General features: G+C 38.1%; 1 protein-coding gene across 1 annotated transcript in view; it reads right to left on the bottom strand.

Annotated features, from left to right (window-relative positions):
• MIGA1 (mitoguardin 1) overlaps positions 1 to 21709 on the bottom strand; it is a gene marked incomplete at its 5' end in the record, with an annotated part of 35972 nt that extends 14263 nt beyond the window's left edge. The window contains 7 exons of the mRNA XM_084266419.1: positions 138 to 238; positions 16362 to 16485; positions 17228 to 17364; positions 17849 to 17975; positions 18211 to 18347; positions 18857 to 19034; positions 21611 to 21709. Coding sequence (XP_084122545.1) covers positions 138 to 238; positions 16362 to 16485; positions 17228 to 17364; positions 17849 to 17975; positions 18211 to 18347; positions 18857 to 19034; positions 21611 to 21709 — 903 coding nt within the window. The remainder of the gene's footprint in view (positions 1 to 137; positions 239 to 16361; positions 16486 to 17227; positions 17365 to 17848; positions 17976 to 18210; positions 18348 to 18856; positions 19035 to 21610) is intronic.
• Positions 21710 to 23076: the final 1367 nt, after the last annotated feature.

Here is a 23076-nt window from a genome sequence, read left to right as displayed (position 1 = left end):
AACTAAGCAAGGAAAGCTGCTTTTTGTATCTGTAAGAGAAATAAACTTTGCTTGAAATAATTAGAAAAAATTAACATTCTGTTCACTGTTCAAACAGATCACTGAATCTTTAAAGAAGCGATCTTTAAGAATCTTACCTCAGCTGTGGAGACAAAGGAGTCCGTTGATGCAATGCTTAATGTATCTCGCAGGCAGAAATCATCAGTATTATCCTTTACCGTAACATCGGTATTTTTGTCTTTAAAAAAAAAAACAAACATCAAAAAATCAAACAACAAAGCTGATTATTAGACCATCAGAAAATTCCACATAGGTCTTGAAAGTGTTTCACGTATGCTTTAGTGTAGTACTTCATTTGGAAGGCATAACATTGTACTGCTATGAGAGCAAATTCTCCTATAACCTGCTAACATGTATATATATATGGTGACTCTATTCTTCTATCTTTAATGTGGATTTACAAATACCATCTGCAATGCAGAGAGAGAGAGAAAAGGGAAAAAAAGTTTCCCCAGGGGTTTTGCCTTTTCTTTGATAGACTTCTAAAGATCTCTCTATTTAAAGACAGTATTTTGCTATATTGATCTAAATCTTCTGTTACGTTTTTAACTTGTCTGTTTTCCGTAACAAATGCCCGATGTTTCACTAACCAAGAAATACTGTTCTAAGTAAAAGCCACTAATAAGAAACAGATTTCAGCTTCACTTGAATTTGTTTCATTTTCTACTTCTCATGCCTTTTGTCACTTGCTGATTCTTCAGGAAAGCAAGTGAAGTTTTTTATCTTCTCTCCCCAGCAAGCTTTTCCATTGACATACCACATCCAGGGTTTTTAATGCCTTCAAAATAGTTGACATTTTATGCTTAAAATCATGTGCAATGCAGTTTCTCTCAGTTTTCCTTTATTTTATTCTCAGATTCCAACTGCTGCACGTATTACTACCATACACTCTTTCATTTTCGCTGTATAGAAACACCTTCACAGGATTAAAAACATAAGTCAGTAAGTCAGACTTCGGCAAGATGTGCCCCATACTATACTCTCTGTAGAGCACAGACATACATTTTGGGTTACTTGACCTTCAGACATTACACGTGTTGCTAAAACTCTGTTTTCTTTCCAATAGTCACCAGCAAACAACTACCCAATGTCATCCAGATCTGTTGCTACGGCAATATTTCATTAAAAACACTATTACACAGCAAGGCGGCCCTATGCCAATATACTGGAATGGTTTACTCATCAATTGAAATGCTACAAATCCACAGAACTATTATTTTGGTGGTTGTTATGGTTTTATTAGTTACAGACTTGGAATGACAGCTCAAAAACTGCACAACACAAGAAAGAATCTGTCTTTGAGACTAATCACTGAGGGAAAAAGTTATTTAAAGTTTGGATAAAGACTTTACTAGATTGAGTTGGGCAGATTCCAGCTTGTAACACAATTTCACCGATATTCATGTGACACACGCTTTTTCAGATCACTTTTAATAAGTTGTTCTTTATTCTGACCTCTTAAAACCAAGAGAAAAAGTACAGAAGCATCCAAGTTGGTTGAGAAATAATCACATATTGGCATCTGAAGAGCTGGAACAGAAAACCAAACTGTGGTTTGCAAGCATTTGCTTGAGGTCTGGTAAGAGCTGATGGGTAACGTGATGTTTCCTTCTTATTTATAGCTTATTATTTGCATTAGCCCCCTCTAGTATTACATTAAATGCTTTTCTAATATAACTCCCTTCACATAAGCAGTTGCTGAAGCTGCAATAATACTGTTAAACATAGAGTATCATGGGGATGTATAGCCTGGTTGCTGATTTTTCTACTGAACCTCTCCTTTTGGCTAAGTTGCTTTCCATAATAAATACACAATTAAAACCAAAAGTTTCTACATCTCACAGTTAGAAAAGCCATCTGATTCCTGGTTCAAGTGCTAGCCAAAGAATTGTTATTTTTCTGACCCTCCCAGTCTGGAAGCAACTTGCAACACTTCTTGAGAAATAAGCAGCTATATTCATAGGTAGCAATGCAAATTACAGCCTTGGGCTATGCTGCCAGATTTTACCAATGGCTTTAATGGAGATGTTAAGGAAAGGACCCAATTCTTTCAAACATGAAGTGCAGCTGTCAAGTACTCTCCTATAACAATTTACAATCCAAGAACGTCTTCGCCATCCTCATAAGGAAGCTCCAACTACACCATGGTTGCCTCAAGCCTCTGGGTATTGTCTGTTAATTACTGTGCTGTTGTTGTTACACAAGTTTATAGCTCGATGATAACAACATATCCCCAAACTGATGCTTGTTTTTGACACTGGGCTATGTGATTTATTACATACAAATTGGAATCATGTTACTTAACAGGAGTTTATTCTGCATATATGTAAGAAGGTAAGTGGTAAGTGAAGGAACCACAGTTTGCAGCCAAGAATACCACAGAATCAGAGGTTCTTCTGCAGACTTTGCATCCAGCCTGCTATAGATTATATGAAACTCTCAAGATAGTAATAAGAATACATTTATATTTGCTGAAGAAGTCATAATTCTAAGGCTTTTAATATGGGTATAAAACTGTCACCTAGCCAGTATGTCTTAAACATGTTAGTTGAACATGGAATATCTGTGCTTTCACTCAATGAAAGTTCTATTACAAAATAAAAAAGGTACAAAATTTGCATGTGTGACTGAAAAAATGGATTGAAAAAAGGTGAAATAACACCTTTGGCAAGTGATACATGCATACAAAAATCAGCCTACCCTAAGAAAACAGAACAGCCTTGTCAGCTATTTCTGATTTTCTGGCCACCACCACCCTAAAATATCCTTAGCCAAGTAGGTGCTTATCAGTCCCCACGCTGTGCAAAGAACATGAAAATGTTAGGGTGAAAATTAAGTTACAACAGGAGTACATACCATACAAGTACCAGGAGAACATTCTTAGACACCAGAACATGGAGGGGGGCGGGGGGGGGGGAAGAGAGACAGCAGCACAATGAGACTCCTGGAATGAACAGCTGCAAGAGGAACCCACCCACCAGTGCCTGCAACTGCTCATCCACTCATCCCTAGTTCTCATGTAGTCTAATATCTTCAGGAAAGGAATCTAGTGAGTATGTGAGCTTTGAATGTACTTTACTTATTTGGGAAGTCAGGGAGTTATGTTGGTTTCATTTATATTTGTGAAGAGGATGAAGTAGAGTTTCAGACACAATACTGACCACAGTAATTGCCATCAAGACTCATGGTTGCACTGCCTTAAAAATGCACACATGATTAAGGGTATTAAAAATGCTAAGAATATGAAGCATTGCTAAAGCTTGTGAAATTAATCCTAGCATTCTAAGATTTTACAAACAACTACCTATTTGAAATAAAGCAAGCTAAAAACACCCAAACCAGAACAAAACTACTTTTACTTCTAATCTACTAATCTAGGATATTTATTTGTCTTTGCTCTGATAGATTCGTGTAGTAAGACAGACCACAAAACCAACACTAAACTCTCAGAGCAATATCTGACCTTAGGGATGGAACTGCACACAGATGACCTTTTTAGCATTCAGTTGGGAAGTATTCACCATCAGATAATGTTTTAAAATTCTGGAAACTGTTTATATGTGATCTTCCCTCCAACCCTGAATACAACACGGTCCGAGCTCACAAGCAAGTCTGGCACTTGTGTGCAGCAGTTAAAAAAGGAAAGCACTTACCCACTGGCAAAGAACTCACTGGGAGTTCAGGAATTTCGTTCTGAGTGCCACTGTTAAAGCTGTGGTTCCCTTTTCTCCCCAGCCCTCCTGCTTCAGCAGGACATCAGCACAGTAATACATCATGATCAGGGAAGCAGGACAAGAAAGGGAGATGTGACTTACTCCAAAGAGGATAAAACCTTGCAAAAGAATATGGTTATGAGAAGTCAGGGTACCCCAAGAGCAGCAGGGTCCCAGTGTCCTGCCAGGCTCCTCACACAGACAGCCACTGCACTGTATGCTAACTAGCCCCCTTAGATGGGTGGCTTCATGCCTGCACAAAGGAATTACAATAATCAAGTTCAGAGAGCACAGAAGCATGAATTACTACATAATTCAGTTTCAAGAGAATGTATGACAGCCTTCTAGCTAGTCACATGCAGCGCAGCGGTTTGTCACCACTGTTGCTGAAGCATCCAAAAGCAGCTTTATTTACATTTATAAATAGTCATAACTCTGAGAGTGTTGACTGACTATTCATTAAAAAGTCATCAGTCCTACCAAGTAGCTACTAATGTATTACATGAAGTATTACAGGATGCACCTAGAAAGCAGTGAGGAAAACAATCTGAGCGTTCAGATGGCACCTTCTGAAGACTGGGTTATATAGCAACAGGTTAAAAAAGGCAAACCAAGAATGGAGCACAGTACCCACACAGACCATTCTGGATTAAACAGTTATTATTAAATCATGTGTTTACATTCACCAGCAATACAAATATCTAGGTTCAAGAACGTTCCTATAGCCAGAGGAATCTCACTTTACTGTATATAAACAAAACTGTTACTGGCTTCAGCGTAAAAATATACTACAGGTCAGGGCCTTTTAAAAATATCTAACCAAATCTAACCTGTATGTATGTCAGCATGTATCACAAGTTAAACATGTCTCATTGTTCTTTGTTGGGACTACTCTATTGTGAAGTGGACAGTTTCCTCTTAAAAAAACCCAAAACAACACTCCTCCCACCCCCACCAAACCCACAAAAAGACACTCAAGTTCTGTACAATCATCCAGCCTGGCTGTTGGTTCATCTAATACATCCAATGTGTATTCTATGACCTGAACTAACATATCACATGTGCCAATAGCTAAGAAATCATCCTAGTAAACACAAATGTATGCATGTGTTCATTTCTCTGGTTTATTACGCTGACTCTCTGCGTGACATAGACATATGGCACTGAAAGAGATTTGAGATGTATATCCCATGTAAGCTACATGTCACTGCTAGCTCTCTCGCTAGTATACAGCTTTTCATTTATTTGAAATTGTTAACTTTGATTATTCATAATTGCACATTACAAGATTCTGCATTTACCCAGGGTTACAGTTTTCTGCAACTTGTTTTTGTTACCTACAAGCCAAAAAAACCCACAAACCTCACAAAGAATCCCAAAGCAAAACAAAACAAAAAAAAACCCCAAAACCAAACCAGCGTATCTTCTCTGATTTCAATGTTTAAATTCCTATCCCTTACAGAGTAATTTGATTTCTGCCCACTCTCCTGTTTTCAAATCTAATAATTTAGATAATACTTTCTGTACTTGTATGATTTGAGAGAGAAGATCTGGCAATCAAGTTTCCTCAGTTGTCTAATCTGGATAGACTCTAGATGGATGGGCAACACAAAGTTGTCACTGGTTCCTCTGCACAGGGGTACTCCATTCTCCTGTAGTTCGGAAAGCACCACACCATCCATTTTGTCTGCAGCAAAGTCTAGTTTGAATTCCAGTGCCACTTATTTTAAAATGCAGGCTGTCCACTGAGGATTTATAGCACAGCACTGTGAAGACTGCCAGATACCTTAGTCATCAGATTCAAACGTCACTGCCTTTTCTTAGTTCTTCACATCCTAAACACAAGCACAACCAACCGCTATTTTTGTGCACTTTGTAGCGACAATGGAATGGCCTGTTCCACCACATTCAGTGTGACAGTACCTTAACTCACCTTGATGCAGAGCAGATTCAAAATGCAATGTCATCTTTACAGGACAAGAGGACAAAGGTAACTTTGAGGGTTACAAATCTAGAACTAGCTCCTTTTATACCCTTCCTACACCAGGGGCCTCCATAACCGTTTTCAGTAGAAAAACTCTCACTAGATTTGAGAGTCTCAAGAGTAAATGGACTTCTCCCTTTGGCCTCAGTTCTACTACATCTGCGTTAATCTATGGAAATGGGTGGTGGTGGTGGGTGGTACTTAAAGCAAAGTATTTACACAATTGCATTACTAGCAGTATCCCTTGCTTCCTTCCAAGGCAGTTCGCTGACGCCTTCTTGGCTTTCCCACCATGCACCTCTTGATAGAAGGAAAGAGTAAACAGTTTGGTATGCTACTGTATAAACTATTTTTCTGAACACAGCACAAAGACATGGCACCATCCAACAGGGTATCTTTAAAGTATTATGTTTTAAAAGGTTTTTCTTCAGCCAGAACATTTCAGGAATGCTGATGTTTCAAAGTGAGACAGACTGACAAAGCAACCCACATATTCATTTGTTCTTCCACAAAAGAAAATGCTATTGTCTAGCAGCTGGTAATTCCTTTACAGAGTCAGAAAAGAAAGAGCAATAATACCTTTCTACCTCCAGAATTAAGGGAAAGACAGGGCCAACTATATAATTGGTGATTCTCACTGAAATAAACAATCAAAAGATGTATATATACCTTTGGACTAATATTCAGATTCTGTATTCAGAATGAACATATCAACATATCTAACACAGGCAAACTCTGCAGGGACAGCATAATAATCCTAGTGCTCACTTGAATTTCAAGGCAGAACTGCCTTACAGAATTCTGTAGACTCCAGTGAAGCTGTTCCAGCTTCTGCAAACCCAGGCCCACACAGCATATAGTTTAAGAACCTAAATTAGCAAGACACATGCTTAATGTTAAACAGTAAGAGTGTCTTACTGATTGGGGCCTGCTTGCATTCCACCTGCCTGAGCCCAACTGCCCTCTGGCCCCAGAAGAGGAAAGAATGAGATAAGAATCCTTAAAAGTTGTACTGAAGGAAGAGTAGTACTTTCTCTGAGCCTTTAGTTTACTAAATAATAGCAGTTACCAAACTTTACATTTAACACTATAAGGCTGCTAAATGCTTTAGTAACAACATATTAATACTTGAATTATATGCAATGATTAGTGCAACCTGGTCACAGAAGATAGCTTGACACTGCTTAGCAGCTACTCAAACTGATCTAGTTAAAGCGGCTATCTAAATATATTAGCTATCTGAGGTAAATTAAAATAAAATAAAGCAAAGCTTGAATAATAAAGAAACTACATAGTTGAGGCCATCTGAAAATATGTATTTGTTTACCTTTAAATACTTGCAGCATATCTGCATGTAGAACAAGGGCAGCTTTAAATAGCAGTGAAGAGAGTAAGTCTGATGTGATCAACATGTGCTCTTGAATCAGCTGTGCTACAGCACTTTGCTACAAACAGGATTATTAGGTGAGGTGGGACATAGTACACAGACCAGATATCCCACAACAAATTAGAGAATTGACAGTAATTTATTTCAAAAGTTTACAGCTTGAACTATCAAAAGGGAAATAAAACACATCTCACAATTACTACAACAGTTACCAAAAAATAACTGCATAAATTCATGCATGAGAAAAAAATGGCATATAAATAATAAATTGTACTTCCTCTGTTGTTTGTTTTCACAGAACCTTTTTCTGTAAGTTTCCACAAAAATAGATTTACTCCCACATATATGTTGAACTTTGAAATGTTTCAAGCTGAAACAAAAGTTTAAGAAAATTGTAAGGTATAAAAAGGTCTTTTGGAATTAAAATGTTTATATGAACTACCGAGGCTTCCCAGCTATAGGGTAAATGATTTTTAAAATACCCCACAAACTATCTACCTGGTAAATAAAAGTTTATTACTGTAGCAAAGGGGTATGACTACTGCTAAATAACAAGCCCAGTAAACAGCAACCGTTGAAGGCTGTGTGATGTGGATACACTACAGCCAGATTGTTGGTCAGACTTAAACAGCAGCAAGATTTAAATATAGCAGGCACATCAGTTAAGGAGAGTTGTTAGCTTCTGCATGTGTGTGCACGTACCTGATGCTTTCATTTGAAGCCTCTGAGAATACACTGAACATGAAAGCATGCCAACCCTAGCGCTAATCGAACTGCTCACTTAATGAAGGAGCTCTAGTGTAGAGAGCTGCATTTGCTGATTTTATAATTCTGTCAATATTGCAGTTTGATACTGTGCTTAAAAGCAAATGGAGAAGCTCAAAACATTGTTTCTGCACTTTCAAGATTAAGCTACCAAGCTTAGAGAGATGATTATCATTGAAGCTTTTTCAAACTCTAAACTATCCCCATCTATATCTCCCCCACCCCATTCTGGCTCTCCTTCCTTCATTTTGTCCAAGAATGCTTCAGACAAGCCTCTCAAAAATAGACTTTAATGCAAGAATAAATTGTCTTAGTAGAAGTTCTAAAACAGGAATTAGCTCTTTAGGCCAAAGCATGTTCTTGATCATCAGTTTACATAACCTCACACTGCAGTGCTCCAGCCAGAAAAATAAACACTTATTCCTCCCCCACTACTTGCCATCTGTCTGGTATGATTTTTCCCACCTCTGGAACTTTTATACTCACAATGTATATAAACACATGGAAGTTAAGTGTATATACATCCTTTCTAGTAAGAAAAAGAATTTGTAAACTATAATTTGTTAAGAATATACCACAAGAATATGTGAGAGGGAAAAAAAAAAGGAACTTCCTGCCTTCAGAAGGCTGTTTGCTCTTACTCCATACACCACTTTTCAAAAGTGTTCAAAACCAAGGCAAGTGGTTATTAAATCAAGCCCTGATGTGTGTGGGAAATGTTCACTTTTCTTTAAACAAAAAGAACATAAATACATGTACTTTTTTAAAAGGTTTTAGGGGAAAAAAAAGGAGACACTATTGACTAAAACTAAGCAGGAGAATGGCCAAAAATCCTGCAAAAGGAAAACTCACAAAAAGGTCTTTAAAGTGGTGTTAATCATGTGCATTTGTTGTTGTGGGATTAAGTGATAAACGCACAGCATGAGTTAACTAGTCCTACCTGAGTAGCACCGTGGGGCCCTAACTGCATAACTGCCATACAAATAAATGTTCAGCTTCATTATATTTCCCCCTTTTTATCGGGGATTTAAAACTGATGAGAAGAAAGAAAAGAGGGAGAAAGTACTTAAGAATTTGACTAGGCAACAAACTGGGAAGATGTAGAGAGAGACACGATTGCAGCTACTCACAAGGAAGGAATGAGCAGACAGTTGAGAAATAGCAGATGGATTTTATGTTATTTTATGTTAGGAGGAATTTTCTGGATTTTGAATGAATTTTGTGTTGAGCAGGGAAGCAGAGAGACAGCTAACTGAACAAAGGTTGGGAAATGAAATCAATTAGGTGGATTGTGGCTCAATTCTGAGCAGTTTTTTCAGATTTAAAAGGAGGAACAGCATGTATCTGATACAAAGAGAAAGTCTCTGGGGGAGAAAAAGCTTAAGGGAAAGGAATAATTTGGTCAGAAAAAAAAGAACAAAACCGATTTTTATAAGCAACAGTTAAGTCCATGTCAGAGGGGCAAGTTTTAGAAGGACAAGGCAAGGCTCAAGAATACGGCAGGAGTCAAGAAGTGAGAGAGACAAGGGCTTAAACAGGAGTTTGGTGTGGACAGAAAGATGACAGGTTTCAGGGATGCCATTTAAGGAAAAGCAACAAGGTGTATAAATAGCCCGCATGGCTAGATCTAACAGCAAAGCTGTTGGGCAAATGGAACGAGGGTCCTCAAAAATCAGAATCGTTCTGATCTTATTGGAAGTATTTTTGGAAATTTGTATCCATACCACACCCCTGGCTAACATACAATAAGTGACCTTGAGTTCTCCAATGCTGGTTGAGTGTTCAGTAAAATAGATTTCCCTGGGCTGAAAAGACTATGCAATGAAACAGCTTTTAAGATAAACACAGACATGCACTCCAGATTATCAAATACCAACATAAAGATACAGATTATCAAATACTAATCTTTTTCAGTATCAGTAACTTCACTTCAGGTCCATGCAAAGCTATTTTGCGTTTTTAGTATAATATTGCCAAAATTCAGGAGTATTCCTGAGAAACTCAAGCATTATCTTTTGAACATTCACTCAAATGTTCTTCCTTACAGTTTTAAATTGAACTTTTAGCTACTGATCTTACACTACTATTCAACGTTCTGTGCTTGGGTACTTCCTGGTAAAGAATCCTGCTGAAGGCGATTTAGAAAGCAAGAGTTATTAATATTGGATAAATATGCCTTAAAGGGAAATGTCAATATCAATATCACTGATAGCAGAAGACGTACTACTCAATTCAAACATCTGCCCTTTGAGTATCTATTGTGAGTCAGAAGTAGTTGCAGCAATAAATTGCAGTACCAGAGTCCTCAGAGTAAAACGCAGTACGACTGAGCAGTTACCAAACTTCCACAAACTGCAATAACTAAATTATGTTCAAAATGTGCTCTTTTTTTTAAAAAAAAACAGGATTTGAAAAACTTTGCTGGGCATTTCTCCAGACTTAGTAATATTGTTTTGTTTCCTTTATAAAGCATTTATTTGGATTAATCTATTTCCATGCTTAGAAAAAAAAAGCTAGTTTTTTTCCCTCATTTCAATTTTCATTCTGTTTCATTTACTAGAAAAAGGTTTTGTACTTCTCCAAGAAACGAAGAAATAATTTAAAATTTATGATTTATATTATAACATTTATCTTCCAGGAATACAAAGCAAGCAAAAGTTTTCAACCTGTGATAAAAAGTTATGCTACTTGGAAATTATTTTATGGTATGGACTACTATAGCACACCTAACAATTATTACAAATTGCTCACCTTCTCATTGGAGCCTCATTATTAGAAACATTTCCTGTGTATAACCAAATAAAACATAACACTAAATTTTTTCTGTTAACATGTCAGAGGCAGGAAGGAAAATCTAGGCCCTAGATATTCATCCTTGGACTGTAAAACATTACAGAAGTCTGTGTTAATAAAATATATGAGAGTGAGCTTTCACCAGCTTCATTCATTATGCAAAGATTTCTTTGTTTTTAAAGCAGCTGGAGAAAAGATTTCTAATATGTAAATATGTTCTCCAAAGAGTTTTGTCACTAGGTTAAAGGCTGTACTCATTCTCTCCAAAATGCCAGGCATATCTTTGAATGTGAGAAGAAAATTAAAAAAGGAAACAGACAAACCTTCCAACATGGCAGGCCTTTGAGAGATCTGCAACTGCAGTAGCTCAAACAGTTCATTTCTTTCAAATTGTGTAAGTAATATAAAATAAAGAGTAAATATTTTAAAAATAAAAATTTAATCAGTGCATAGGCTTTAATATTATCAAAAAGTTTAAGGGCAAATGTACACAAGTCACCATTAGTTTGAGTGCCAGTATTCCTTTTTACAGTAGAAATCAAAATAATAATATGAAGTATTAGAAATTCAGTACTGACAAGGAGCCTTACAATTTGAGAATTTTCCCCTCTGACCTGCAATTCTGCTCGTAAATAAAGCTATTGTTTCTCTCCTAACTCTTTGCATTCCTCCCAAGTTAGCTCGACTAACATTTCAGTCTGCTAGAATAGATCTAAAAAGAAAGGGGGAGAGGGGAAAAAAAAAAAGAAGAAAAGGAAAAAAAGAGAACTTTCTTCAAGGGCAGGCTACATAAAGTTTTGGAAGCTTTTAACCCTATACCCCCTCATATTCACCACTTAGAAAGAACCAGGGGAATACTTTCTTCCAGTTTTCTACCAATTTACTCCTTTCTAAGTTGATGCAGCTTGGGGCTGCCTCAGGAAAGCCTGTTTCCAGGCTTCCTATGGTATGTCACAGTCCCAGGAGGATCAGCACAAAGCCAATAGCAGTTCATCCCTATATAATGTCACTGAACTGTTTAGGTTGGAAAAGAACTTTAAAAGCATCAAGTCCAACCATTAGCCTAGCGCTGCCAAGTCCACCACCAAGCCATGTCAAATCATGTCTCTAAGCACCACATCTACACATCGTGTAAGTACCTCCAGGGATGGTGACTCCACCACTTCCCTGTTCCAGCACTTGACAACACCTTCAGTGAAGACATTTTTCCTAACAGCCAATCTAAAAATTATTTTAATTTCATATCCAGAAATATTTCTGCTATAGAAATCCTGGTTTAGCTTGCTGGTTTATATGATAATTCTGAAAGTTCAGTGGAAAATGCAACAACAATTAACATAACTGCATTCCATAATTTCACCTATTTAAATACAACTCTTTTGCAGGGCTGTATTTGTTGTTTATAGCTCAACAATAGCTTGCAGAGTTGAAAATTATTATGTGCAACTATTTTTATTACTCTATTATTACTATTGCTATAATTCTACTCACAGTGAGGAAAAGGTACTTGTTTATACAGCTATCTTCTGCACTGCTAAAAGTTGAATATTTTAAAATATCTGGGAGATAAAAAAATATATAATTTACAGATAATGGGAGGAAACTTGGAGGTGCTAAGTTATACAAGAATCAAACCAAAGGCAGTTAGTCTACAGCATGCAACCACTTCAAATGATGACTCTGCTCTGACAAATCACTTTCTACTTTTCACAGCAGACAGAAGAGCAGCACTTTAGGCCACATCATCAAAAACAGCAGTTGCAGTGAAAAGCTATTGGATCCCAGCAGGGTCCCAGGTAACTCATTCAGGACTCTCCCACGTGGCATGTTACCAGGGTCCCCTTCAGAAGACGTTCTCAAAGCTGGTTGGCTTTACCTCATCAAGCAAGCAACTTGAACTAGTAAACTGGATCACAAAGTGAACAGCCAGTCTGTGGTAGGATTGATCGATGACAGCACCAAGATCTCAATTTAAGTAGAGGGAAATGATGACCCAGCAAGAATAAAATGTAAAGTCTTTGGGAAGGAGCAAGGTCTGCGACTAGTAGACAAGTAGAGGAGAGCACAGAAATTTCTACCTTTGTAACTTTCTTTCCTGATCAATTTTGGAGCTCATTATAACCCAGGGTACTGAATAACAACTACAAGTCACACATTTATGTAGCAAGTCTTTTGATAACACTTTATAGCATTTGTCCAACTGTCAGAGCCCCACCTCCAACTGTCACTAATCACAAGTGCTTCAGATTAAGAAAATGGAAATAAAAATTCTAAACTGTACCTAAGAATGATTTGTGTCAGAGAAAAAACAAAGCAAAACATTTTCTGATTACTGTTGTGTGTCAACAGTTGAAACCCTGAAGCAGAAGACCTTGCTATAAGTATTCTAACAGGAAGCTATGCTATGAGCCTGTTCAGGACATCGAGGGCCTTTTTCTTGTTCACTCCAAGGCCCACAAAAAGTAAAAGCATAGCAGTAGCAAGGGGATACACTTAAATGCGAAGGAGACCACAGTGACCATTTACCCCCAATTCCATCTGTTCTTGTCAAAGAGAAACAAAAACACCCCTCTAAACGAATTTTTAAAAGTATTTGTTACTGAAATACTCTCAACATGCTTCAGAGACAAAGCTACTTCAGAACTTTACTTGTTTCATTTGAACAACCAGAAACTGGATCTGGTTATGACTCTGACAACAAGATCTATAAATCCTTCAGCACCACATACCTCTTCCATGTGTAAGTAGCTATTCAGAACAAGTCAGTCACCTCTCAGTATTTTCTTCAACAAGTAACTGGACATACACAACTTAAACCATGCATTAGCTTGTTTTTTCCAAAACATGGATCATTTTATGGCTTCAGCTGTCTAATATTTCCTTATCTTCTGAAATATGAATGACAGAACTGGACACAGAACTAAAACCACAGAAAATCAAGATCCTATCTCTGCCTCTGTGCTGATACTGTCCTTTTCATGTAGCCCAAGATTAGCACTGTGCTGATAGCTTACACAGACTGTGACACACAATTTTCCTAACGCATTCAGAAAGTATTTCTTGGGGTTCTTTTCTTTTAAATCTCTCATCTCTATGTATGCTCCATACTGGACAGGATTCAAATGGAATCTGTTAGATTGCAACCATTTAAACAAATAATTCAGATCAGTATTACTAAACTTTGCTTTTTGTTAATTCAAAGATTTTAATGCTTTAAATTATTTCTCAAAATCCTGTGGCCCAAGAAAAACTATCTGCCATGAAACTGTATCAACTGGCACTAATTTCACCTTTATTATGGTGTCTGTGGTAACAGAACTACGAATTGGCAACCCTAGTATTTCAGAAGCGTAACGCTTAACTTGGGTGTCAAGAGATTTGGGGTTGGTTTGTTTAAGATTTTGAAATAAGTTGGTGATTTCCCAATCATTTGGAACATTTCCAACCCTCCAAGATTAGTGAATAGCAAATGGTAGATTAGGGTGCTTTTCATATGTAGCTTCTTTAAGAGTTTTTGAACATGAATCACCCAGAACTTCATCCAGAGCTACTGACTGATTTAGCAGATGCTGCCCCTTACAGCATAAGTGAGACACGTTTCTGTTTCTGCTCAGAACTGTCATTTGTATTTTGCAGTACAATATTATTCTTATTCTTAGTAAAGAATGCTGTACTATCTTTATTTGTTTTGGCCACTGGGATTTCATAATTTTTTTTTGACTTGCTTATTCCTGTGGCTCTTGAAAGCTTCCATTCCTGTTGTCGTTACTACATGCATGTGTATTAAGAAAAGGGATCAATGTTTATAATAGCATACTTCCTAAAAGACTAATTCAAAGCTTTGAACAGAAGTAAAACAAAAAAAGGTATTACATGCTAACATGTCCATTCTGGGGTAGTAAAGGAAAGTCTGTTGACAGCAACTTCCATTTTCTTTAATTAGATTGTCAGATAAATTTTAAAAAGGGAAAAAAATGGTGGGGGAGAAATAAATTCTATGATTCTCCCAAGCATACTTTTCTGTCTCTCCCAGGAAAGTTACCCAAAAATGCCAGACTCAAAAACATTCTACTTCACATATTCACATGCTACACTCAGTGTCATACCCTAAAGGAAAGAAGTTATCTAAAAAGTTTTCAGAGATTAAATGCTTTTATATCAAATACTGATCAAACACATCCTCTGTATTAATTCTTCCAGGCATCAGTGCTTAGAAGCAAATGATGTTCTGGCTTGGTTCTAAAGTATTCTGAAAAAGTGAAACATTCTTTAACATATGACTTTCTGTTCAAGCTATAAATTCAAGATAGTGATGAAAGAGCCCCAGATCCTGAACAGCAAAAACATTACTCGCTAAACCACTTCATTACTTATTTCCCCTCACTCATCTGGGCCAGTACAAATTAAATTCATAATAAAGTAACAGATCACTACTGATTTCTAAAAAGAATGTTTGAAAGCAACACAACTCAGAACATTCTGTGTAAACAAGAGTCCAGTTATCACATAAAAAACCCAACAGATTTAAAATACTTCCAGGATAACCAAGCAGAACAGTAACTAAACACATTGAACGTCACAAGGAGTTCTTTTAATATCATTTTATTGGTTTTGCCTGAAGACAGAAGTTACAAATAAACTTTTAATGTAGTAACAGACATACAATGAAACTTTAGTTAGTGCTTATGGTTTCAGACACCAAAATAAAACCTTCAAATGCTTTTCTGCTTTAAGAATTACATTCACACATGTATGCAGATATGTCATAAAGCCAACTTTGACCTAAATTTAACTCCCACCTTACTCAGAGCTGTATTTAGTAGTTGCAGGATAACGCAGGGGCTAAGAGATGAGAGTACTGCCACCTCGTGCCAGTACAGCTGAAGCCTAACAAACAAGACTACCAATTAAAACTAATCCCAGAACTTGTTCTACTTCTAATGTCTGACAGTTATTTCAGATCAGATACTTGATCTTGACTAATGAAAGAGCATAGTAGTATCAGCCTTTAAAAACATCTTAAAACCATTTTAAAAATAAAAAACCTACCTGTACTTAATCAGCATGTCTAGCAGCAACTACTTACTATATTTGCTATTTTAACATCCTAGTTACAGTTACTCATTACTGTGAAAAATTTCAATCACCAGGGATTATAGCTTTGGTAATGAATATCTCTTTCAGACTAAGTCTTTGGGATTTGGTTTTGGGAGATTTTTGTAGGGGGGTTAGTTGCTGGTTTTGGGTGTCTGTGTGTTTGAATATTATGACAGATTTTAAAAAAAACAGTATATGAGCACACAGTTTAAGAGTTCAAAAGACAAAATTTCTTTTGAAACACTCTAATACACCCATGCTATAAAAAAGGTCATATATTCCTACTGCATAAATATTAAAGTACCCAAGTCAACATAAAATTTAGAAAATTGAGAAGCATTATGAGAACTCTCAAGTATGCTAACAAGCCAGAAAGAAAAAAAATCCTGTCTATTCTTATCTAAAAATACATGCACTAAATCAACATTACAAAATAAAGAACCTGATTTTTTTCTGTTTATTTGATGATAAATGTAATTCTGCTCAGTGGATATTTCAGTGACTTAACTCCTGACAAGAGTCATTATTACAAGAAATAAAAATTTCAAATAGGAATACTCACCAATATCATTAGCTAGGGAAGCAGGATCAGAGGCCCCAAGGGTGGCCTCAAACTCCTCCTGAAGACGATAAGCTCTTTGAAGAAGGGATTCAAGCTTATGAATGAATTCAGCACTAATGATATCCTGCAAGAAGACAGATATTAGAAGATTTTCTATTTGTTTAGTGTCTGTAAGATTTCTTTGTGAAATCTAAGAATATTAAGTCTTCAAAGAGCAAATCATGCCACATTAATTTCCTGCAAACTGCACAAGGACACTGTCAGATGAATACTGCCACATCCAAAACATACCACTTTTATAACATAGATGTATTTTATTTAGTGTAATAGAAATAAAATCTAAATTTAAAAATAATTTTTAAATTAGGTGTTTGCTGTGCTAGAAGTTATAAAAGTCTATCAATTTTTAAATATTTTTATCATTCAGTTCATAAGCAGAGAGGACTCTTAATAAAGCTTAAGCACATTTGCAAATATTTGTAAATTAATCATCTTTCACAAGACCTTTATCTTTGCTAAACAGATATCTGCTCACATAGTCATAAAAGAGAGGGATGACCCAAGAGATTTTGTGCAGAGAACTAGTGGGCTTGGCAGCTTGATAATACCATCCAGAAGCAAACACTGATGCAACAGCAATTGCCAAAAAATAAAGCAAGCTAATTCCCCCACCCTGCTCCAAATAACCAACCAAAACAAATTAAGAGGAACAAAGTTGTAAGTCCTTTAAATGCTATGCTACTGAACTGGACATGTGAGTTCATTCTCTGTTTTGGTAATCAAATTAGAAGTTGAAAAAATTTAGGTAAGAAAACACAACAAATTATCAGGGAATCAATAGCAGCTTACAGACTGAATATACTCACTTCCACGCTTTCTTCTGCAATTGCATCTCCTGCTCCCAGCTTAATGGAACCACAACTTGCTTCATCTTCAACTTGCCTGTTGCGGAACGTTAATGCCTGCTCCCACCGACGCAGTGCTTCTTCAAAAAGCTCCATGCCTAGGGGAGTTCAGCAATACACCCATTCCATCAAAAACACAGCTTTCATATGTATTCACATTTTAGAGTCACAGGAAAACATGTAGCTAATGTGCAGGACTATAGCAGAGATGTAAGTTTTTAAAACAGCAGCAATTCCCAATGTTAAAAAAAAGAGAAAATAAAAAAGACATCCACCTTTCTAATAAGATAAAGTTGTTCACGATATGATTAAACAACAGTGTTCAGTGCATTTCTTTCCTACTCCCTTTTCCAAATAATTCTATGGCTCACTACCACAAATATAGTAATAAAAACATGTTTTCTATAAAAATAATTTTAGATCAAGATTACATTATTTTATGGAGATGTTTTTAGACACATGCCAACAGGACACCATGAAAGAACACCACAATAATACTGTCTAAATGTCACTTTGCCACAAAACCAATACATAATTTACATTCACTGTTGGCAGATGCTGAATATTCTTAATAGAACTTACCCATCAAATATAAATTTTCAGGTGTGGTCACTGGAATATTGACAAGCTTAATATCATCTTCATCTGCTTTATCCCAGGAATTAGAATTGGCACAAGCACAACTGTGACAAGAGGTGGCACTCTGAACCTTAAAAAAAACCCCAACAAATTTGGAAGTGGTGTTATACAGAGTATCCTTCAAGCTACATTCCTGACAGAGTACATTATATCCAAGTTATCCATCTAGAAGCTATTACTATGTAGTAAGTACAGTGGCCTCTCTAGTCCTTTGTGCAGCTTGTTTGGGTAAGTTACTTCAACTCTGTAAAACTATTAGTTGCAAGTTCACAGACATTCAAGAGCGTCAGGACACTTCCACTTACCGAGGCCAGACTTTGGACTGAACCGGAGTATTTACTGAAAAGGCCCCCGTTTGCATAGATACAAGACTGAGATCCTTTTTCCTTGGCAGAGCTCAGAGAAAGCGTCAAGTTTTGCCGACTACTGGAACAACTAGAACCTAAAAGATACACTGATTTAAAAGTTTCTGCAACTCAAAACTGATTGTATCCTCTGTTAGCAAGATCTATCAAGAATTGCTTTTACTCTTTTCAATGAAATCCAGTTTGGAAGCAAACAATTACTCTTTTATGTAGTTTTATATGAGAAACTAGAAATCAGAGCAGTCAATAACAATATGCATGCATCTGAGCATAATTGTTTCTCCATCCTGTAAAAATTAAAATCTGCTTTTCTCAGTCTTGAGACTCATTCACAAAAGTGCAAACCCCATTGTTAACAGACTGTTCAGGATTAAAACTTCAGCTTTGAGAATGAGGCCGGCTTATTTATAAAACACTGCTATTTTGTTCCTAATTTGCACAACTTCTACTTCAACAATTCAAACCTACTCAGCATTAAAGGAAAACAGTTTGGTTTACTACTACATGCAGTTAGGCACACTCCCCCTCCCCTCATTTCTTCCCCTCCAAGACACAAACAGAAGAACCCCAGGGGTTCCTCATGTACCTTTTTCTGATGCAGCTGCTTTGGTACACTCTAACACTAAATGACTTGGTTCCCATGGTGGCACTTTCTTGGTTTTCTTTCCACGTCTTCTTTTAAAATGATGGGCCAGAAAAATAACAGATATTGCACTCACTGCTGTTACTGTGAAAAGCTTCTTTAGCCCAGGGGAAAGCTTTATCTGAAAATAAAAGAGTGTTACTTCATGAGAAATAGATGCTCCTTAGCTCTCACCTTTACTCATATCCTCCTTTTGGTATGTCCAACCTATGCTATAGCTTGTCTGAGGGAGATCAGAGATGCTGCTCTTCCACAGCCTGAGAAACAACCACTTCTGAGTAAGGACATAGACTAACTGCTTCTCAGAATCTGTGATGGCCTGTAGGTGAGACAGTTTACAAAGGTGCTGGTGGGACAAAGGGGTGGCTGCACTGAGACATACTGCAGCACCAAAAACTATTGCAAATCCACAAACTACGTGGATCTAAGTATTTTCATATCAGGACAATGCAAGGCTTCAATTCTCTAATGGCAGAAAAATACTGAGAAGAAACTCACCCTTCACAACTAGGCTGTTTTCTTGCACTGTGGAAGAGTGAAGGATCCAAAAGCTAACATTTGCATGCTGTTTCAATTTGGAAAGAATATGTATTTAAACATATTTCTCTAGATAAACTTGGGTGTTCTTTTATTTTTATGTCTTACTTCGAACATAGATCAATCATGGGTTTACAAATGTTCAAATCAGCAACTAAGAACTACTTAGACAAGCAACTGTAATTAAAGGCCATTAACAAAGTTTAGAAAATTCAAAGTGACAAGATACACAGGGAAAAAAGAGCTGTTTAACTGGAAACTAGATTCCCCATTCACAAATCTTTAGGAATCCTATGCTGCTTGAGAAGGGGGCTGCTCACAGACCCAAAGTCCTTAAGGCTAAACTGGTGTTTCTGTAATGTTTCCTCACATGAGAACACACTTGCCACACAGGGGTCAATGCTATCAGAGGGGTGTAATTTAAAGCAGCATTGAAAGCTTCGCTCTGCATTGAGTTTGCAATCAACAAGTCAAACACCTTTGACTTGAGAAACTTGTCCTTAGAGGTACTTGTGTATCTTGACCAAAAACCTAGGCCAAAACCTAGCACTGTACTCTGTAAGGAAAAGGAAATCCATGAAATGTGCTCACAAAAGATGACTATGTTTACCAGAAACAGCTAATAGCCAAGTAACCGAGATTGAAATTTTAGTTCTAGCATTTAAGTCTGTCATCTTCAAGGTTTTAACTGTAAGTGGATTAAAAAAAAAATCTTGTCTGTGCCTACAAGTACTATCATTAATAAATTAACAGTAAGGAGATAACCTCTGAGGAGGGGAAGTTAACAGTTGCAAGTAATGGAGTTGCACATGGTATTTAAAAAGGATATGCATATGCATAACATAAAAAGGAAATCACTTATCTTGCAGTGAGCATTTTTAAGTATTGCAAATAAAGAGATGCAGATGCAGCTAAGATTGAAAGGATCTCATTCTGGTTTTACTTGCATTAACGCTTCGAAAGCATTTGCATGTAAATATGAGAAATGGCATAGCTTTTGCTAGCAGGCATCTAATTCAGTAAAAATAAAATATAGTTATATTACAGACATGGGTTTTAAAAGCAGAACTTTATTGGAAACTGGTAATACTTACTCCTAAAAAATATTATTGGCATTCCTAACTGTAATTTTTGTTTTTCTTTTAGCTATCCTCATCAATGATTCAGCATATACAGAAAGGAAAAAACTACTGAAGCATATTTTTGCCTTCTGTGTATTATAGCATTACAATATGGCTCACTCTTCAAGAGATTTATTATTTGAGGGATACAACCAAAGAACTAATATTATCTCAAGCAAATCTGACTTATTACCCTCTCTCACTAATTACAATTATTGGTTTACAGGCAACTAACACCTCTCCTCTCAACCTCTACAACACAATTACAGCTCCTCCTCCCTGTCTTTGACACGAAGGTTCTCTAGGGACAAATCTTATGATTCCCTACAGAGAAGAGACACCAGCTCCACAATACAGACAGCTTCTGTTAACCTGAAAACTAAGACCATGACGTACTCTTCACCCAGATTTAAGCAACAGTTATCCATGTTGCCACTCATATACTGAAAACAAGCCTATAATATTAGAAACAAAAGCTGCACAAACCCACAGAAAAAAAAGACTTTGGAATCATCATGAAAGAAAATGTTGCAATTAGTAAAACCTTAAGATTTTCTTGGAAGATCTTTCCATACGTAAAATAAACAAACAAAACCAGCAAAAAAACCTGAACAGGTTTAAAAAACAGCCTGCTTTTTAAGAATCACTTTCTTCTATTAGTCATGTGGCACTTAGTTAATCAAACAAGATTTTTGATTTGCATCAATGAATTGTCATTCAGATTAGTCTGGTGAGTGGTAATCTAGAAAACATTTCACAGCACATTCAATATTAAAAGTTTAATTACAGTTATGCGCTGCTGCAAAATGAAGACATATAGACATTGCAGATAAAGCAATCTCTTCAGTCATATGCACGATGAAGCGTGTATCAAGAGAAAAAGAAAAATCCCGCTTATTTTAGCTCAGCGGTCTAAACTAAAATCAAGATATTCCTACAAATTTAATTCAGATTAAACTCAGAAGAGTGAGTCCAACATTACAACTAAACTTCAAAACATATACCACAAGTGACAATGGTCAGATAACATATACATTACCTGGTTAAGAGAATAATACCAAGAAAGAGGAAGATGAAACACCCGCAAAGCTACGGTCCTCAGAGAAAATCGTGTCTCAGTAACAGCTTCTTCTGACATGGCTCCTTCTTTCCCATAACCTCATTAAGTGGAACTATCTTGAAAGCAGTCACAGATGGTCTTTGGAATACTCTGTCAAATGAAGAATACATGCTAAATTACGCAATAGAAGCCTAGGACAGCTCCCTTCTACCAGCTCAAATCTTATATAACAGGTACGTGAATTGTTTGATTGATGCTTCTGAGTAAAGACTGGTGCTCCAGGAGAAGACAGCAAAATTTGCTGGCTCAGGTTAGGCCCCCTCCCTTCCAACTGCTCTGAGCAGAGACCTGTACACACAGACCCAGGACCTACAGAGGACTTTCATCATCTAGCAGTGCACTGGCTGTACCCTCTAAATCATACACAGAAACAACCGCGATTCCACAGTCACTACTGTTGGAAGAGCGTATTTGCCAGCTAAGAGAATTAAAAGATTTGAGAGCAGCCAGGAAAAGTTTATCTCGTTCAGACCTTTCATTTTTCGCAGAAACACGATGAGGAATAAATACTGCGGGCTGACGTAATCCCCGCCTTTGGAAGGGACATCACCCTTACTCCCGGACGCTAAACACAAAGCGAAGCCCCTGACGCGTGACAGCCACCACAGCCGTGGCGCGGCGTGAGGCGACAGCAAAGGGCGGGCCCGCAGGTCGAGGGAGCGGTCGGCTTCAGCCGCCGGCTACGTTCGCCCGCAGCCGGGCTGCGCTGCGCCGCGCCGCATGCGCCCCTTCAGGGCTGGAGCCTCCCCTCGCCGCGGGACACAGAGGGGGGCCCGGACAGTCTCCGACAGGCAGTGAACCCCGCCCACGTAGCCGGCCCCCTTAGGGGCAGAAGCCACCTCCCTCCGGTCCCGCAGAGCCCGCCCCAGGTAAGGCAGCCCCGGTATCGCGGCCGGGGGTGCCTGACCCCTGCGGCGCCTTGGGCGGGTGACGGGCAGAGCCGAGGCGCCGCCACCGCGCGCCCCTCAGCCCCAATCCCCATAGCCGCCCAGGCAAAGGCGGGCGCACTTCTGCCTGGGCCCGGGCCGGATCCCGCTGCGCGGCGGCCCTACGGTTTGCCGCCCTCAGTTACCTGCCGAGCAGCGAGACAGGCGCCACAGCCCCTCACGGGCAGCTCCCTCCCAACACCGGCGGCTGCTAGGAGACTGGCAGGGGTTCTGCTTCCGGGCCAGCGAGAAGCGGCCGAGGTCGACTGAGAGGCAGCCCCTGTCCTTGCCACGTGAGGGTGACCCGCTCCGTTAGGAGTCCGCGTCGGCCATCTTTATACAGGGCAACCTTCTCCAGCGAACGACCGGGCAAAGTAGGGCGAGAGCCTGGCGCCGCCATCTTTGTGCGGGGCAATGCTCACGTGAGCGGCGGAGACGCTCCGTGGGGCCATCTTTGTG

This window comes from Gallinula chloropus, assembly GCF_964237585.1.
Source record: "Gallinula chloropus genome assembly, chromosome: 6".
NCBI classification, from domain to species: domain Eukaryota; kingdom Metazoa; phylum Chordata; class Aves; order Gruiformes; family Rallidae; genus Gallinula; species Gallinula chloropus.
Note: the sequence above shows the minus strand (reverse complement) of the source record. Positions and strands in the feature narration are given on the sequence as shown.